General features: G+C 37.5%; 1 protein-coding gene and 1 long non-coding RNA gene across 2 annotated transcripts in view; one reads left to right on the top strand and one right to left on the bottom strand.

Annotated features, from left to right (window-relative positions):
- Positions 1-5,082, top strand: part of PIWIL4 (piwi like RNA-mediated gene silencing 4) — a 44,953-nt gene extending 39,871 nt beyond the window's left edge. Inside the window, exon 20 of the mRNA XM_082409924.1 lies at positions 551-5,082. Coding sequence (XP_082266050.1) covers positions 551-667 — 117 coding nt within the window. The 3' untranslated portion in view covers positions 668-5,082. The remainder of the gene's footprint in view (positions 1-550) is intronic.
- Positions 1-20,551, bottom strand: part of LOC309636721 — a 939,587-nt gene that overhangs the window by 909,304 nt on the left and 9,732 nt on the right. The gene's annotated exons all lie outside the window — the stretch shown is intronic.

Below are 20,551 nucleotides of genomic sequence, written 5' to 3'. Positions count from 1 at the left end.
ATGAAACCCACTCTATCATAGGCATAAAATAGCAGTAACTCTTATAATGCATTAGCATTGATAATTTCTAGAAGACTTTATTATATACATGTTCTTACGCCAGCCTGGGAGGAAATCAGGGTATTGTTATTTCCAAGTTACAGATGAGGCAATTGAAGACAACTCAGATGTTGTGTCTGGTGGGAAAGTAACAGGCTTGGCTCTGTTCTGTATTCCTATACGTTAGGCCCAGAGCTGCTCACCAAGTCCAAAGCCAAGATTTGCTCTGAGCCCCTTGGAACATCAAGTCGTAGGAAACTTAGATCAGCCCTAAGCATGTGGCTTGCAGGTCCCAGCACCGGGAAGCCAGACTGGCCCTCTCTGCTCTCCCATCTTGCTCAGTGAATTTAAGTTCCCAGGAGCAAGGGTGCCCTTTGTTGATTGAGTTTGGTTCTAATTGACTTACATTCTATCGTGTATAAAACTAGTGGATGAAAAAACTCAGGAAAATAATATTACTTTGAAGAGGAAGTTATCCTCTTAATCATGACCAATACTTTTTCCTCCTTAGGGCCTAATCAGTGTTCCAGCCCCGTGTCAGTATGCACACAAGCTGACCTTTCTGGTGGCACAAAGCACTCATAAAGAACCAAGTTTGGAATTAGCCAATTCTCTCTTCTACCTGTGATGACATGAGCCACGGGCGTCCCTAGCGGAGGATTCTGAGGAGTCGGTGGTGTACTTCGTACAAATCTGCCATGAGCTCGAGGCTATGACTGGGGGAAGGAGATTGAGTTTAGTTTTTTTTTGTTTTTTTTGGGTTTTTTTTGAGTTTAGTTTTAATTTATGGGGAAAAAAAAGAAACCCAAACAACTGAATCTGAAATGGTTCAAAAGAAATGTATGTTGTTTTATTTTAAAGAGTTATGTGGTTGGAGTGAATGCTCATTGTGGTGTATGGAATTAAAATGTACCATCACCTGAAAGTAATACCACAAAGCTAAATAGCTTCTAAGAAAATAAGTGTTTGCATGATGCTTTGATGGTAGGTAAACGGGGTCTACTTTCTACACTAAAATTTGTAGAAGTTTTCTTAAATTATGTTACAGAGCGTTTTGTTGTGTGGTTTAAATAGTTGTTAGAAAATAAAGAACATTCAGAGCCTCACATGTGTGTTTATTGTTACCCAAACTTCAGTTGGCATTTCATGTGAATTTCATTATTTTAGGGTTTTCAGCAAAGACTCTTACCCAGTAGACCACTTCACCATCACTCTTTGAGTTATATTTCTAAAAATGAATATTTCACTTATTCTCTCTTTTTGAAAATTGAAGTATAGTTAATTTACAATGTTGTGTTAGTTTCAAGTGTACAGTAAAGTGATTCAGTGAGATAGATATATATATATATGTGTGTATATATATATATATTCCTTTTCAGATTTTACTTGTTCTCTTAGGGGATTTTATTTCACTTAGTAGCAACTGCTCTCATTGATGACCTTGCTTCCTACCGCATAGAAAAGACAGACGCCATCAGGAGAGAACTTGCACAGGCTACCATCCCATCTACCCACCTAAGGGCATCTCTGTGCATAGACCCTGCCCCTCGTCTCATTATCATAAATAAACTGTGCCTGCGCTCCTGTGGAAGGCCCTCCACTGGTGTACTAAATCCCGTTGCCTCTGCTCTATCAAGAACACTGCTTTAGCAATCCTTCCCTCTCCCTTCTGCATTATCAATTTCCCTCTCACACTGGATTATTCCCATCAGCATTGTAAATATACTCTTATTGCTTCCATATTAAAACAGAAACGTTTGCCCTCCAGCTCCCACCCCATTTCTTTGCTCCTCTTTACAGAAAAATGTACCCAATTCCATACTCCACTCAGAATTTCACCACAACCACGAGAGCAAAATTGCTTTTGTCAAAGTGGCCAGTGACCTCCGTTTTATTAAATCTGATGGTCAATTCTCAGTCCTCATCTTCCCTGACCTGTCACAGCATTCGACCCAATTGGTCATTTCCTCCATCTTGAGACACTCCACGTGGCCTCTAGGATAACACTCTCCTGGTTTCTCTCCTGTTGCATCCATCACTCCTTCTCAGTTTCCTTTGCTGGCTTCTCCTCATCTTCTATCCCTTTCACATGAGACTGCCCCAGGGATGAGAATATCTCGATGCAGGAAAGTGCAGAGTTCCAGATTCTTCTCTCAGGGGAGAGAGTGTGTGAAAGGCTGTGGTGAAGTGGGGAGCAGAGAGCAAAAGGTTCTCTCTGAGGGATGAGGGGAAGCAGACACCAATGCAGAGATCATTTAAGAGAGCACAGTCTTTTCCTATTTGAGAGTTTTGTCCAGGCCAGGCAAAAATGCACCCACCGTGGGTCCACTCCAGTAATAGTAACAATAACCTTTTGTGGGGGGTAAGAGTGGAGGGGGGGTTAATACATTGCAGGCACAGTGCCAAGCCCTTTACGTACACATTTACTCTTCACGACAACTATATGAATTAGGCATTATAATGACCATTTTACAGGTGGTAAAACTGAGCCATGTGGCTAACCAACGTTTATAAAATTAATAATTAATTGTGGAGCTAGAACTTGTCCTCAGGTGTGTTTGACTCCAAAGCCTGAGAGGTGAACCACAAGACTCTACTGCCTTAATAAATGATTAAAAAAAAAATTTCTCCCAGAGTTCTTAGATGAGACAGTGCCTTATATGCTTTAAAGTTGGCCTTGAATAGCAAGTCTTAGAGGCAAGGCACTGTATAAATCCAGAGTGGTTGTGTTTTTGTGTTGATGATGTGGTTTTCTTCCTTCCAAGTACAAGGATGATGTAAAGTGCCACCAGCTAACAGCCGGCTTGTATAAACCTACATGCGGCACGTTGATGAGACAAGCCACAGGCCTGTAGAGTTCTTCATCCTATTACCTATTAAGTACTGTTCAAGGTAGTGGCTCTTTACCATTTTAACCCACCAGGGGGCACACAAGGACTGTCGTATAGGCCGAGCCCTCTGCCTTTGCCTGGTCCGTGTGGTACAACAGATTGTGGAAGAATAGCCAACCCCAGGTGAGCTGCCAGAGGGCAGCATAGATTAGGAAACTCTTCATTTGAGCTCTGGTTCCAACTCTTTTAGCTTTGGGATGTGATTGGGATGTGATAACTTCGCCTCTATGAGACTGTTACCCAATTTGCAATATGAGAAGGGGTTGGAGTAGACCAGTAGCGCTCTACCTTGGAAACATTAGAACTTCCTATATTTAAAAGCTTTGTTGAAGAACATTGGCACCTGGGCCCACCTCCAGAAATAATGATTTTATTGGTCTGAGGTGAAGTCTGATCATCAGGTGATCCTGATGGTTAGCCAGGGTTGAGGACTACTGGTCTAGGGCAGCACTGGGTTTGAATCCCAGAACCACCACTTACCAGCTGTTTGACCTTGGGCAAGTGACTTAACGTCTCTGAGCCTCAATGTATCTACCTGTAAAGACACCTAACAATGTTCACATTGTAGAAATGTGTAGAAATGTCCAGTCTACGGTCTCTGGGTTTAATCAAGAGTGCCATGTTATTATACTTCATGAGACATGAAGTGACATAATTTAGTCAGCAGATACTCACAGGTCCATGTAACGTGCCAGGCACTATGCTAGGTTCTGAATTCTTCTACAATCTTGCTTAAAGGAAAGCTTAATGTTTTCTCTAGATATAAGCAGTCTACCAGTTGCTGTTTTAGGGAGTGGGTTTTTTGGTTTTGCTTTTATTTGGGGTTGGAAAGCAGGCTCTGGAAGAGAGCATACTTTAAATACATTTCCACGGCAGCCATGAAGGGCACTAATCACACCTCCTGCAGCTGGCTGACGGCCTCCAGCTGCTACGCTCAGGGTCCACTGCAGTGGTGATGTTGAGAGCAGGCTTACCCCAGGCTGCTCCTTGCCACTGACTGGGCCCAGCAGAGGTGCTAGATTTGGGCCATTTCTGCCCAACATGGGACTCTACTATTGGGCAGTCCTCTTTGACTTGACCAAGGCTTTCTCAGAACTGCCCTGTAGTCTGGGGCTCTTCCTACCAACCCATTTCCTTTCCCCCTCTCCTTTCATGGATGTCAGACTGGCATCTTGGTCTGCTCTCCCTACTTAACTACTCCCTCTCACTTTCATCCTTCACAGGCTTTTCTCTCAATAAATCTCTGAAAAGTCTAATTCTGCCTTGGTGTCCGTTTCTTGAGGGACTCAAACTGACACAACTTCCTTAACCACTAAGTCATTTTTAAGTTTTTAATAAAAATGAGCTGATTCTTAGTCTTAGGAATCCCCATTGACCACAACCTGAAATTTAAAAGAAAACTATTTATCTTGAGATGTCATATTTTTTAAATATTGGATTTCAAGTTAGCAACTTCCCATAGGACAGTTTACTCTTAAATCTTCCTAACACACTTCAACATCTCAGACATGAAATGCCTGCTTTTGAGAAGTGCTGTCAAATGCCTGAGTTTTGTTGCTCAGATTAATTTGTACTTTTCACTTTCAACTTCACCCATTACCCCCTGGCCAAGACAATCCAACAGTCCTGATGGGAAAGATGAGGAAAGGACTTGTTTTGAAGGGGGAGAGGGTGAGGATGACTGAAGAATTTAAGATGGAATCCAGTTCCTTCCAATTTATTGAGAAAGTTTTAAAAAATCCTTAATTAATTTTAAATTTATAAAAATAATAGACTTTCATTATGGAATATTTGGAAGGTACAAAAACATATAATGAGGTGGGAAAAAAGTCACCAATAGGGCTTCCCTGGTGGCTCAGTGGTTGAGAATCTGCCTGCTAATGCAGGGGACACGGGTTCGAGCCCTGGTCTGGGAAGATCCCACATGCCATGGAGCAGCTGGGCCCGTGAGCCACAGCTACTGAGCCTGCGCGTCTGGAGCCTGTGCCCCGCAACGGGAGGGGCCGCGATAGTGAAAGGCCCGCGCACCGCGATGAAGAACGGTCCCCGCACCGCGATGAAGAGTGGCCCCCACTTGCCGCAACTAGAGAAAGCCCTCGCACGAACCGAAGACCCAGCACAGCCAAAAATAAATAAATAAATAAAAATAAAAGTAGCTATAAAATTTAAAAAAAAAAAAAAAGTCACCAATACACCTACTACCCAGAAGTACATACTGTCAACACTCTGATATATACTTTTCATCTAGTCCTTTAGCTATACCCTACATATAGTTTTATATACTTAATGTTTCACATATGATTATAACATGTTTTTTGTATTTTGTTAAAAATTTGGTAAGCATAAGTTTTAATGATTGAATAATATTTTATTGTACAGATGTAACAATTTCCCCTCTTTTTAAAAATTTATTTTCTTGAAATATAGTTGATTTACAATGTTGTGTTAATTTCTGCTGTACAGCAAAGTGATTTTTATATATATATAAAAATATGTATTCTTTTTCAGGATATTGAATATAGTTCCCTGTGCTGTACACTAGGACCTTGTTGTTTATCCATTCTACACATAATACTTTGCATCTGCTAACCCCAAACTCCCAACCCATCCTTCCTCCATTCCACTGTATATTTCGCTCTTTATTGTAGCTCTAGGTTGTTTCACATTTTTCCTTGCTATAAAAAGATGGAATAATTTTTCTTCACAGTATTTTGGGTTGGTTCCTTGGGTTAGATTCTTAAAAGTGAAATTAATAAGTCAAAAAGTTAGAACACTTTTAAGGTGCTTGGTATATATTGCAAATTTTTTTCCCAAAATGTCATATCTTAGGCTCTCACAGCTAACAAGTTTTGTATATTCTCATTAGAAGCAAAATACTTTGTTAATATGGCAGATGTCAGATAGTTTGTTTTTATTTATATATATTTGATTACTGGTAAAGGAAAACAATTTGAAAATGTGTATTAGCCATTTATATATATATTTTTTTGAATTTTATTTATTTTTTTATACAGCAGGTTCTTATTAGTCATCAATTTTATGCACATCAGTGTATACATGTCAATCCCAATCTCCCAATTCATCACACCACCACCACCGCCCCCCCGCTGCTTTCCCTTCTTTGTGTCCATTCGTTTGTTCTGCACATCTGTGTCTCTATTTCTGCCCTGCAAACCAATTCATCTGTACCATTTTTCTAGGTTCCACATATAAGTGTTAATATACGATATTTGTTTTTCTCTTTCTAACTTACTTCACTCTGTATGACAGTCTCTAGATCCATCCACGTCTCTACAAACGACCCAATTTCGTTTCTTTTTATGGCTGAGTAATATTGCATTGTATATATGTACCACATCTTCTTTATCCATTCGTCTGTCGAAGGGCATTTAGGTTGTTTCCATGACCTGCCTATTACGGGTCAGAATGACCATGGTTAAAAAGTCTACAAATAGCAAATGCTGGAAAAAAAGGTGTGGAAAAAAAAAGGAACCCTCCTATAATGTTGATGGGAGTGTAATTTGGTGCAGCCACTATGGAAAACAGTATGGAGTTCCTTAAAAAACTAAAAACAGAGCTGTCATGTGATTCAGCAATCTCACTTCTACACATACATCCAGACAAAACTATAAATCAAAGAAGATAAAGGCACCCCTATGTTCAGAGCAGCGCTATTCACAATAGCCAAGACATGGAAACAACCTAAGTGTCCATCAACTGATGAATGGATAAAGAAGATGTGGTATATATACACAATGCAATATTACTCAGCCATAAAAAAGAATGAAATAATGCCATTTGCAGCAACATGGATGGGCCTAGAGATTATCATACTAAGTGAAGTAAGTCAGACAGAGAAAGACAAATATCATGATATCCCTTATATGTGGAAACTAAAAGAATGATACAAAAAAAATTTATTTACAAAACAGAAACAGACTCACAGACATAGAAAACAAACTTACAGTTTCCAAAGGGAAAAGGTTGGGGGGGAGGGTAAATTAGGAATTTGGGAGTAACATACACACAGTACTATATATTAAATAGATAAACAACAAGGACCTAGTGTATAGCAGAGGGAACTATACTCAATATTTTGTAATAAACTATATGGGAAAAGAATATATACATTCTTTTTCAGATTTTATATATATATATATATATATATATATATATATATATTCCTTGCTGTATTATTTTAAAGCAAATCTATACATCTTACAATTAAAATCTGGCTCTTTGTGGGGAGAGACTGGTAGAAAAAAGTTTTAGCAAGACTCATGAAGAAAAAGAGAAGGCAGAAATAAAATAATGTTAGGGATAAAAAATGCACAGTAGAGATTTTAAAATATCATGTTAATAACACCATTATGCCAATAATTTTGAACACTTGAAAGAAAGGTATAATTTTCTAGAACTATGTAAATTAAGACAATTTATCCCAAAAGAAATAGAAAAATTTACTATAGTATAGTGGTTAAGAGCATAGCTCCTACAGCCAGACTGCCTGTGTTTGATTTTGGCTCTGCTGTTACTGTGTGAGCTTCAGCAAGCTACCTAACCTTTCTTTGCCTTAGTTTCCTCATATGTAAAATGGGAATAATAACTACACCTAGATCATAAGACTGTTGTGTTGATTAAATAAATATTTGTTGTTGAAATGCTTAGATTAGAACAAGGGCCTCGTACTGTGTAAGTGTTACCTACTGCTAATATGGTAGTGACAAAATAACAAGAGATTGCATCAGTAGTCAAAAATGTCCTTCCTAAAAAGGAAACAGGACCAGAAAGATTTACAGCTGAGTTTTACTATAGTCAAGGAACAAATAATTCCTATCTTATACAAACTGTTCCAGAGAGTAGACAAGTAGACAAAGCCATTCTGTTTATTTTATGAGGCAATATAATTTGATTCTCAAACCAAAGACAGTATAAAAAAGAAAACCACATGCCAACCTCACTTATAAACATAGATGTAAAAAATCCAAGTAAAATATTAACAGATCCAGTTTAGCTGAATAGAAGAATACATTTAAAAAATATAACCTAGCATGATTTATCCCAGGGATGTACAGAAGTTTTAACTTAAGAAAATCTGTCAGTGTAATTCACCATGTTAGCAGGGTAAAAGAGACAATCCACATGATCACTGAAAAGGTGCAGACTAAGCTTTCAAGAAAATTTAGTACTAATTTGTGACTTAAAAAGACAATTCTTAACAAAGTGTAGATAGAAGAAAACTTGAACATCCTTGACTTGAAAAAAGGCATCTAATAAAAATGTACATCATATCATAATAAATGTTATCATATTACATAAAACAAGTGCTTAGAAGCTTTCCATTAAAGTCAAAAACAAGACAAAGTTATCCACTACCACATCATCAATACTGTGTTATAATTACATCTAATATAAATTATCATTATTTATTCATGGTATGATTGTCTATTTAGAAAACCTAAGAAATTCTTCAGAACTAATAAAATCACTCAACAGGACAGATCATATAAAACTACCTTCAAAAACAAATAGCATTTCCACAGGCTAGCATTATACAAAGAAATTGAAAAAAAATCTAATTTAGCAATAAAAGTAATTTGATGCCTAAGAGTAAATAAAACAAAAACTTTGTAAAATTTTTTGCTGAGAAAATTTCAAAAATGGTATTGAAAAACATATAAAAAGCTTTTAAAAAGTAAACAGATATACAGTACTCATGAATAGGAAGATTCAATATGGTAAAGATGGTAACGCTCCTCCAAATAAATCTAAATTTTTAATGCAATTCCAATAAAAATCCTAACATGGTTTTTCATAAAACTTGTAAAGTTATCTCAAAATTAATGTGATAGAATAAAAGCCCCAAAATATCCAATGTAATTCCACCCATTATCAGAGTTTATTTTAAAGCTAAATAAGTAAAACAGTGTGGCTTTGGTTGAGTCATAGATAAAAAAGATCAGTTGTGCAGATTAGAAATTCCAAAGCAAGTACATGTATGGAAATTTATTTAATGGAGCTGGCATTACAGATCTGAAAGGAAAGGATGAATGACTTAATCAAAGGGACCAGGTAGCTGGGTTTCCTACACAAAGAAAATTAGATTTTCATCTTACATGAAAAACAAAAAGAAATTTCATGTAGATTAAAGACCTAACCATTAAAAACAAAAATTGTAACAATTAGAAGAAAACGGAATATTTTTAAGATATTAGGGTAAGGAAATGTATTTTATATATTCTTAAGCAATACATAAAAAAAGCATAAATTGAAAAAATTGTTAACTTTGACCATGTCAAAATGTAAGCTTCCAAATGACAAATGAGATAGTAGTAATGTTAAAAGACAAACAGCAGACTGAAACAATATATTTGTAACACATACAATAAGAAAAGGATTATTACCCCAAAAATGTGAAAAAAATGCTATCAAGTTAATTAAAAAAAAAAAAAAACACCCAATAGAAAAGTGGGCAAAAAGATGAACAAGCAATTCACGGTAAAAGAAACCAAATGACTAATGAATACATGAGATGTTGCTCAAGTTCACTAGTAATAAGGAAAATTCAAAATAAAATACTAATGAGATTTAATTTCACTTCCTAACATTGGAAAAAATTTTAAAGTCTTCTGATACTAATTGTTGTTAAGAATGTAAGAAAACAAACTTAAACATCGTTTCTGGAGTGTGAAGTTGTACAACCATATTGGAAGGCCTATACCCTACAAACTAGCAATTCTACTTTGAGGTATGTACTTTCGAGAGTCTCCTGTACATGTGTAAAGGAAGAGAATGAATAAAATATCCTACAGTCATACTATAGAATACTATATAGAAGTTAAAAGAAAGGAGCTAGCTTGTTCTATGTAGATCTACATGAATGGTTCTCAAAAATAATGTTGGGAGACTCAGACTTAGAGAATGAACTTATGGTTACCGGGGTGGGGAAGGGGGAAGGGGAGGGATAGATAGGGAGTTTGGGATTGACATGTACACACTGCTATATTTAAAATAAATAATCAACAAGGATAAAAAAGGCACAAAAAAACCCCAAAATGGACCTCCCTTATGGTCCAGTGGTTAAGAATCCACCTGCCAACGGGTTCGATCCCTGGTCTGGGAAGATCCCACATGCCGTGGGGCAGCTAAGCCCACGTGTCACAACTACTGAAGCCCATGTGCTCTGGGACCCGTGAGCCACAACTACTGAGCCTGCGCACCACAACCACTGAAGCCCGTGTGCCCTAGAGCCCTTGCGCCACAACTACTGAGCCCGCGTGCTGTAACTACTGAAGCCCGCATGCTGCAACTACTGAAACCTGCATGCCTAGAGCCCGTGCTCCACAACAAGAGAAGCCACTGTGATGAGAAGCATGTGGACCGCAATGGAGAGGAGACCCCATTCACCTCAACTAGAGAAAGCCAGGGTGCAGCAATGAAGACCCAGCCCAGAAAAAAACAAAACAAAACACAAAGATAATGTTGGGTTTTTTTCAGCTTTATTGAAGTATAATTGACAAACAAAATTGTAAGATATTTAGAGTGAACATCAAGGTAGCTTTTAAGTGTATACAGTGTGAAAGGAGTTTCACCATCTAGTTAATTATCACATTCATCCCCTCAAATATTTATCTTTTTTCAAAAACAATGTTGAGTGAAAAAAAACAAGTTGTAGAATGATGTGTATATTATGCCACTAACGGAAAAAATTTAAAACACAGTGAAATACCGTATTTTCCTGGTTGTATAGGTGTGAGTGTACACACATAAAAAAGAAAATGTGGAGATGGGAGATTAGACACTAAATTGAAGACAGTGCTTGCATCTATGAGGTAGGGATGGTTGTGAGACAGTAGATAGGCATGCTAAATGAAGGGAATCATTTTTAAAAAATTTTATTGAAATATAGTTGATTTACAATGTTGTGTTAATTTCAGATGTACAGCAAAGTGATTCAGTTATACATATGTATATCATATATATATATATATATATATATATATATATATATTCTTTTTTAGGTTCTTTTCCATTATAGGTTATTGCAAGATATTGAGCATAGTTCCCTGTGCTACACAGTAAGTCCTTGTTGGTTGTCTATTTTATATATAGTAGTGTGTATATTTTCATCCCAAACTCCTAATTTATCCCTCCCCAACTCCTTTCCCCTTTCATAACCGTGAGTTTGTTTTCTATGTCTGTGAGACTATTTCTGTTTTGTAAATAAGTTCATTTGTGTCATACTTTAGGTTCCACATATAAGCAATATCGTGTGGTACTTGTCTCTCTCTGTCTAACTTAATTCACTTAGTATGATAATCTCTAGGTCCATCCATGTTGCTGCAAATAGCATTATTTGAATGAAGGGAATCTAATTTCAATTCTATATGTTTTTTAAAAGTGAATCAAATATCACACAATGGTAACAACTGTGAATTCTGTGTTGAGGATATGTGTGTGTTTAGACCTCAGTCTAATAATGGGAAAGCCATCAGATAAATCCCAAGAAGGACATTCTACAAAATGTGTGACCAGTACTCCTCATACAGTCAAGGACATCAAAAACAAGAAAAGTCTGAGATTCTGTAGGCATCAAGAGGACCCTAAGGAGACATGATAACTAAGTATAATATAGTATCTTAGATCTGATCCTGGAACAACACAAGGACATTAGGAAATAACTAAGGAAATCTGAATAAAGTATGGATTTTTGTTAACAATAATGTAACAATATTGTTACATTAATTGTGACAAATGCACAGTATTGCTATAAGATATTAGTAATTGCGGAAACAGGGTGTGGGGTATATGGGAACTCTTTGTACCACCTCCTCAAATTTGTGTGTGTGTGTGTGTGTGTGTGTGTGTGTGTGTACAGTTTATTATATGTCTCTTATGCCATAACCTTCTTTCTTTTTTTTAAGGCTTAGGGAGTACAAAATTTTAAATAATAAACACAGATTACACACTGTGGTTTTTGGTCATAAATTGTCGAGATCTATATTCATTTGCCTACATAATATCTCCACTTGGATTTTTTTTAATTTTTCAATTTTATTTAATTCATTTTTTTATACAGCAGGTTCTTATTAGTCATCAATTTTATACACATCAGTGTATACATGTCAATCCCAATCGCCCAATTCAGCACACCACTACCCCCACTCCCCGACAGCTTTCCCCCCTTGGTGTCCATACGTTTGTTCTGTACATCTGTGTCTCAATTTCTGCCCTGCAAAACGATTCATCTGTACCATTTTTCTAGGTTCCACATATATGCATTAATATACAATATTTGTTTTTCTCTTTCTGACTTACTTCACTCTGTATGACAGTCTTTAGATCCATCCACGTCTCAACAAATGACCCAATTTCGTTCCTTTTTATGGCTGACTAATATTCCATTGTATATATGTACCACATCTTCTTTATCCATTCGTCTGTTGATGGGCATTTAGGTTGCTTCCATGACCTGGCTATTGTAAATAGTGCTGCAATGAACACTGGCGTGCATGTGCCTTTTTGAATTATGTTTTCACTGGGTATATGCCCAGTAGTGGGATTGCTGGATCATATGGTAATTCTATTTTTAGTTTGTTAAGGAACCACCATACTGTTCTCCATAGTGGCTGTATCAATTTACATTCCCACCAACACTGCAAGAGGGTTCCATTTTCTCCACACCCTCTCCAGCATTTGTTGTTTGTAGATTTTCTGATGATGCCCATTCTAACTGGTGTGAGGTGATACCTCATTGTGGTTTTGATTTGCATTTGTCTAATAATTAGCGATGTTGAGCAGTTTTTCATGTGCTTCTTAGCCATCTGTATGTCTTCCTTGGAGAAATGTCTATTTAGGTCTTCTGCCCATTTTTGGATTGGGTTGCTTGTTTTCTTAATATTGAGCTGCATGAGCTGTTTGTGTATTTTGGAGATTAATGCTTTGTCCATTGATTTGTTTGCAAATATTTTCTCCCATTCTGAGGGTTGTCTTTTTGTCTTGTTTATGGTTTTCTTTGCTGTGCAAAAGCTTTGAAGTTTCATTAGGTCCCATTTGTGTATTTTTGTTTTTATTTCCATTACTCTAGGAGGTGGATCTAAAAAGATCTTGCTGTGATTTATGTCAAAGAGTGTTCTTCCTATGTTTTCCTCTAAGAGTTTTATAGTGTCTGGTCTTACATTTAGGTCTCTAATCCATTTTGAGTTTATTTCTGTGTATGGTGTGAGGGAGTGTTCTAATTTCATTCTTTTACATGTAGCTGTCCAGTTTTCCCAGCACCACTTATTGAAGAGACTGTCTTCTCTCCATTGTATATCCTTGCCTCCTTTGTCATAGATTAGTTGACCATAGGTGCGTGGGTTTATCTCTGGGCTTTCTATCCTGTTCCATTGATCTATGTTTCTGTTTTTTGTGCCAGTACCATATTGTCTTCATTACTGTAGCTTTGTAGTATAGTCTGAAGTCAGGGAGTCTGATTCCTCCAGCTCCGTTTTTTCCCCTCAAGACTGCTTTGGCTATTCAGGGTCTTTTGTGTCTCCATACAAATTTTAAGATTTTTTGTTCTAGTTCCGTAAAAAAATGCCACTGGTAATTTGGTAAGGATTGCACTGAATCTGTAGATTGCTTTGGGTAGTATAGTCATTTTCACAGTATTGATTCCTCCAATCCAAGAAGATGGTATGTCTCTCCATCTGTTGTATCATCTTTAATTTCTTTCATCAGTGTCTTATAGTTTTCTGCATACAGGTCTTTTATCTCCCTAGGTAGGTTTATTCCTAAGTATTTTATTCTTTTTGTTGCAGTGGTAAATGGGAGTGTTTCCTTAATTTCTCTGTCAGATTTTTCATCAGTAGTGTACAGGAATGCAAGAGATTTCTGTGCATTAATGTTGTATCCTGCAACTTTACCAAATTCATTGATTAGCTCTTGTAGTTTTCTGGTGGCATCTTTAGGATTTTCTATGTATAGTAGTATCATGTCATCTGCAAACAGTGACAGTTTTACTTCTTCTTTTCCAGTTTAATTTCCTTTTATTTCTTTTTCTTCTCTGATTGCCATGGCTAGAATTTCCAAAACTATACTGAATAATAGTGGTGAGAGTGGACATCCTTGTCTTGTTCCTGATCTTAGAGGAAACCCTTTCAGTTTTTCACCACTGAGAATGATGTTTTCTGTTGGTTTGTCATATATGGCCTTTATTTTGTTGAGGTAGGTTCCCTCTATGCCCACTTTCTGCAGAGTTTTTATCATAAATGGGTGTTGAATTTTGTCAAAAGCTTTTTCTGCATCTATCGAGATGATCATATGGTTTTTCTTCTTCAATTTATTAATATGGTGCATCACATTGATTGATTTGCATATATTGAAGAATCCTTGCATCCCTGGGATAAATCCCACTTGATCATGGTGTATGATCCTTTTAATGTGTTGTTGGATTCTGTTTGCTAGTATTTTGTTGAAGATTTTTGCGTCTATATTCATCAGTGATATTGGTCTGTAACTTTCTTTTTTTATAGTGTCTTTGTCTGGTTTTGGTATCAGGGTGATGGTGGCCTCATAGAATGAGTTTGAGAGTGTTCCTTCCTCCTTAATTTTTTGGAAGAGTTTGAGAAGGATGGGTGTTAGCTCTTCTCTAAATGTTCGATAGAATTCACCTTTGAAGCCATCTGGTCCTGGACTTTTGTTTGTTGGAAGATTTTTAATCGCAGTTTCAATTTCATTACTTGTGATTGGTCTGTTCATATTTTCTATTTCTTCCTAGTTCAGCCTTGGAAGGTTATACCTTTCTAAGAATTTGTCCATTTCTTCCAGGTTGTCCATTTTATTGGCATAGAGTTGCTTGTAGTAGTCTCTTAGGATACTTTGTATTTCTGCAGTGTCTGTTGTAACTTCTCCTTTTTCATTTTTAACTTTATTGCTTTGAGTCCTCTCCCTCTTTTTCTTGATGAGTCTGGCTAATGGTTTATCAATTTTGTTTATCTTCTCAAAGAACCAGTTTTCAGTTTTATTGATCTTTGTTATTGTTTTCTTTCTTTCTATTTCATTTATTTCTGCTCTGATCTTTATGATTTCTTTCCTTCTGCTAACTTTGGGTTTTGTTTGTTCTTCTTTCTCTAGTTCCTTTAGGTTTAAGGTTAGATTGTTTATTTGAGATTTTTCTTGTTTCTTGAGGTAGGCTTGTACAGCTATAAACTTCCCTCTTAGAACTGCTTTTGCTGCATCCCATAGGTTTTGGATCATCGTGTTTTCACTGTCATTTTTCTCTAGGTATTTTTTAATTTCCTCTTTGATTACTTCAGCGATCTCTTGGTTATTTAGTAATGTATTGTTTAGCCTCCATGTGTTTGTGTTTTATACGTTTTGTTCTTTGTACTTCACTTCTAATCTCATAGAGTTTTGGTCAGAAAACATGCTTGATATGATTTCAATTTTCTTAAGTTTACCAAGACTTGATTTGTGACCCAAGATGTGATCTATCCTGGAGAATGTTCCGTGCACACTTGAGAAGAAAGTGTAGTCTGCTGTTTTTGGATGGAATGTCCTATATATATCAATTAAATCTATCTGATCTACTGTGTCTTTTAAAGCTTCTGTTTCCTTATTTATTTTCATTTGGATGATCTGTACATTGGTGTAAGTGAGGTGGTAAAGTCCCCCACTATTATTGTGTTACTGTCGATTTCCTCTTTTATAGCTGTTATCAGTTGCCTTATATATTGAGGTGCTCCTATGTTGGGTGCATATATATTTATAATTGTTATATCTTCTTCTTGGATTGATCCCTTGATCATTATGTAGTGTCCTTCCTTGTCTCTTGTAAGATTCTTTATTTTAAAGACTATTTTATCTGATATGAGTATTGCTACTTCAGCTTTCTTTTGATTTCCATTTGCATGGAATATCTTTTTCCATCCCCTCACTTTCAGTCGGTATGTGTCCCTAGGTCTGAAGTGGGTCTCTGGTAGACAGCATATATATGGGTCTTGTTTTTGTATCCATTCAGCGAGCCTGTGTCTTTTGGTTGGAGCATTTAATCCATTCAAGTTTAAGGTAATTATCAATATGTATGTTCCTATGACCATTTTCTTAATTGTTTTGGGTTTGTTTTTGTAGGTCCTTTTCTTCTCTTGTGTTTCCTACTTAGAGAAGTTCCTTTAGCATTTGTTGTAGAGCTGGTTTAGTGGTGCTGAATTCCCTAGCTTTTACTTGTCTGTAAAGCTTTTGATTTCTCCATCGAATCTGAATGAGATCCTTGCCAGGTAGAGTAATATTGGTTGTAGTTTCTTCCCTTTCACCACTTTAAGTATATCGTGCCACTCCCTTCAGGCTTGTAGAGTTTCTGCTGAGAAATGAGCTGTTAACCTTATGGGAGCTCTCTTGTATATTATTTGTCGTTTTTCCCTTGCTACTTTCAGTAATTTTTCTTTGTCTTTAATTTTTGCCAATTTGATTATTATGTGTCTTGGCGTGTTTCTCCTTGGGTTTACCCTGTATGGGACTCTCTGTGATTCCTGGACTTGGGTAGCTATTTCCTTTCCCATGTTAAGGAAGTTTTCAACTATAATCTCTTCAAATATTTTCTCAAGTCCTTTCTCTCTGTCTTCTCCTTCTTGGGCCCCTATAATGTGAATGTTGTTGTGTTTAATGTTGTCCCAGAGGTCTCTTAGGCTGTCTTCATTTCTTTTCATTCTTTTTTCTTTATTCTGTTCCATGGCAGTGAATTCCACCATTCTGTCTTCCAGGTCTGTCTTCCAGGTCACTTATCTGTTCTTCTGCCTCAGTTATTCTGCTACTGATTCCTTCTAGTGTAGTTTTCATTTCAGTTATTGTATTGTTCATCTCTGTTTTTTTGTTCTTTAATTCTTCGATGTCTTTGTTAAACATTTCTTGCATCTTCTCTTTCTTTGCCTCCATTCTTTTTCTGAGGTCCTGGATCATCTTCACTATCATTATTCTGAATTCTTTTTCTAGAAGGTTGCCTATCTCCACTTCATTTAGTTGTTTTTCTGGGGTTTTATCTTGTTCCTTCATCTGGTACATAGTCCTCTGCCTTTTCATCTTGTCTATCTTTCTGTGAATGTGGTTTTTGTTCCACAGGCTGCAGGATTGTAGTTCTTGTTGCTTCTGCTGTCTGATCTCTGGTGGATGAGGCTATCTCCACCTCCTCAACTTTAAATCTAAATCTATTCTAAAATAGAAAAGTATATTTAAAAGCAGAATAGGTACAGTATTATTCCAGTTTTGTGTGTATGTATGAGTATACAGAGAAAAAGACCAGCAAAATATTTATCAAAAATTCCTAGAGGGGTGGGACAGGGAGCGTGGGAGGGAGGGAGATGCAAGAGGGAAGATATATGGGAACATATGTATATGTATAACTGATTCACTTTGTTATAAAGCAGAAACTAACACACAATTAAAAAAAAATTTCAGACAATGATTAGGTCTGGATGGTAGGCTTATGTATGGGCTTTCCTTTTCTCTTTAATTCTTTTATTTTTCTTAATCTCCCACTTTTCCAATTGCTTTTGATATCTGAGAAAAAATGCCTATTTTCAAACTCCTGCCATTTATTTTATGGCAGGTATGATATATTGATACATATCAGGTATCAGGACCATCACTAAGACCTGACATTGTTCCTATCTACACATGGGAGTTATTGGCCCCATCCTCCTAACACCTCTTTCCTAGATTTTCCAGGGGTGCTTGCTAAACGTGTGAAAGTCTAAGCTCTATGCCAGTAATTTCCAGAGAAGAAGCCAGAGAATTTATTTTTAAAAAAGCCTCTAGGTGATTTTTTTTTTTTTTTTTTTATAGTTCAGCTACGTTTAGAAAAGTGACTCACCTAGTTTTCTCCCTAACTCTAAGGCTCAGCTCAGCATCAGCTTCGCTGTCAAGCTTTCTCTATCCATGTCAGGCACTTAAGATCTCACACACAGGACTCCATCACTGCTCTCCTTGTAATGTATTCTAGTTAGTTGTTTACACATTTGTCTCTCTGACTGTTCTGCATATTTTTTGTGATCTCAGTGAGAGCTCACAGTAGGTTCTCAATATGTGTTCCTTGGATAAATGTGCAAAAGGATAGATAGATGGATGAGCTGCTTTTAAATAAATGGGGTGATTCTGAGAATTCCACCAGCATCCATCTTCAAGCCCCTCAAGAATGGTGTCCCTGGTTGCTTTGTGATGGGTGGGGTGAGCCTCTTTTATCACCTCTGTAGAATAATGCATGATAATATTCATTTTATTCCATAACATATTGCTTTAGGCTTGGATAATGGTCAGAGAAACTGGTAGTGTAAATATGTTTCTGAATATCTGGGAAATTATCCAAACCCAAACTCACATTTGGTGAGTAGCACTTACAGTGGTGCAGGCTACTCAATGCTTAGAGCTGTGCTATCCAATATGGCAGCTTCTAGCCACATGTAGCCTTGGAAATTTAAAGAAATTAAAACTAAATGAAATAAAAAATTCAGTTAAAAAAAATTTTATGTTTATTTATTTGTCTGTGTCAAGTCTTAGCTGTGGCATGTGGGATCTTTTTGTTGCAGTGCATGGGCTCTTTCATTGTGGTGTGGGGCTTCCCTAGATGTGGCACGGGCTTTTCTCTAGTTGTGGCTCATGGGCTCCAGAGCACACAGGCTCAGTAATTGCAATGCACAGGCTTAGTTGCCCTGCGGCATGTGGGATCTTAATTCCCCGCCCAGGGATCGAACCCACGTCCCTTGCATTGGAAGGCAGATTCTTAACCACTGGACCACCAGGGAAGTCCCTAAAAATTCAGTTTCTTGTTCACACATTTCAGGTGCTCGAAGGCCACATATGGTAGTGCCTACTGTATTAGAAAGTATATAGAATATTTCCATGATCACAGAAAGTTCTGCAGGAGAGTGCTGACATAGATTATTCCTCTCTATCCTTCAAAATCCAAATCCGATACTTTTTTAACACAAGGCTTTTCCTTATCCCTCCAAGCAAAGTTCTGTTTGGTTCACAGTGGCTTGTCCAAGGCACCAGGAATCAGAGAGGAAAAAAATGTGGTTACTGCCTTGCTAGAGCTTACAGGAGGTTCTCAACTGGGGTGATTTGGATGCCAGGGGACATTGGCAATGTCTAGAGACATTTTTGGCTATCATAATGTATGTGAGTGTGTGTTGTGTGTGTATGCATGTGTGTGATACTGGCATGTAGTGAGTAGGGGTCAGGGATGCTGTTGAACATTCTGCAAAGTTCCAGGACAGCCCCTCCCCTAGTAAACATTCATCTGGCCCGAAATGTCAATAGTACTGAAGTTGAGACACCCTGGCTTAAAGCCTTGTTGGGAAGAGGAACCCACGAGCAGACAATGCCAAAGTAATGTGGGAAGTGAAGAGAGAGGAGTGATGTACAGAAATGGGGTAGGAAGATTCTCGAGCTAAGTCTGGAAGGAGCTGGAGGATTAGTCCCTCCATCTATGGTCCCATAACCCTTTGCACATTCCTCTCTATGGCACCTAGCACAGGTTCACACATCCTTCTCCCTGTTACTCTGTGAATTCTTCAAGGGCAGGTCCTGTGTCTAATTCACTGATGTGTGTGCAGTGTGTTCAGTGATGGGCCCACACAGTAGAAACACAAGTTTGCACAGGTGAACAAATGATGGGTGGACCTAATCTCTCTCACCTCTCCCCAAACAGAGGTGTCTCTTGATGTGTCCTGATGTGAATTATTTTGCTGGCTGAGGAAGCATCTTCTAAAACAAGGTGCCAGTGTTGAGTTAAATTTGTCACCAGAGTCTTCAGAGAGAACCCTCTCCTCGGGCAGCTGTTCCTGAGAGATGAATTGGGGGATTTAGTTCACATACTTCAGTGGTTTGAAACGCAGCACATATCTGCCTCCTTGGCAGCATTAATTCATCATGGAGTGCGTCATCAAGGCCAAACAGCCGATGCTGAAAACACAGCAACAATTTCCCCTCGGGATGCCATGCATCTGGAGCCAGGGAACAAGGCACCTCTGTGGAGAAGAGATAATCAAGCCCCAATTTAATGCAGTGATTCCCTTGGAATTTTAGAGACTTTCCTGTTATTCTCCAGTATGTTGGAAAAAAATTCCTGGAGCAATGTGAGCAAATACCACCTTACCTTTTCCTTTCCTTGAAGATATTTGTACCTGTTAAGCCCTTGATTCAGATTTTTATAAAACCTCATCCTGAGCTAATTAGAAGTGTCTTGGGTTGCAAATCACATTTTACACAAAGATTTAACATCCAGAATAGACATACAGGCTTACAAATCACAAAGGAGAAGAGAAACAATTCAGTAAAATGTAGGCAAAGATAGAGGCAGGCAATTCACAGAAGAGGAAAGCCAGGTGGTCAATAAATGTCTGAAAAAATTGCTCACCTTCACTAGTAATCAGGAAAATGACAATTAAACAACAATGGGATACCATTTCATACCTGTTATGTAGGCAAAAATTAAAATCTGAAATACAGAGAGTTGGTGAGGATGTGGGGGAAGAGGGACCCTCGTGTGTTGCTGGTGAGAATATAAATTAGCACAACCATTCTGGAGAGTAATTTGGCAATTTCTGGTAAAGTTGAGAATGTTCAGACCCTCTGAGCCTGGATGC

Source organism: Balaenoptera physalus (assembly GCF_965194825.1).
Source record: "Balaenoptera physalus genome assembly, chromosome: 10".
NCBI lineage: Eukaryota > Metazoa > Chordata > Mammalia > Artiodactyla > Balaenopteridae > Balaenoptera > Balaenoptera physalus.
This window is presented reverse-complemented; position numbering and strand designations above follow the sequence as displayed.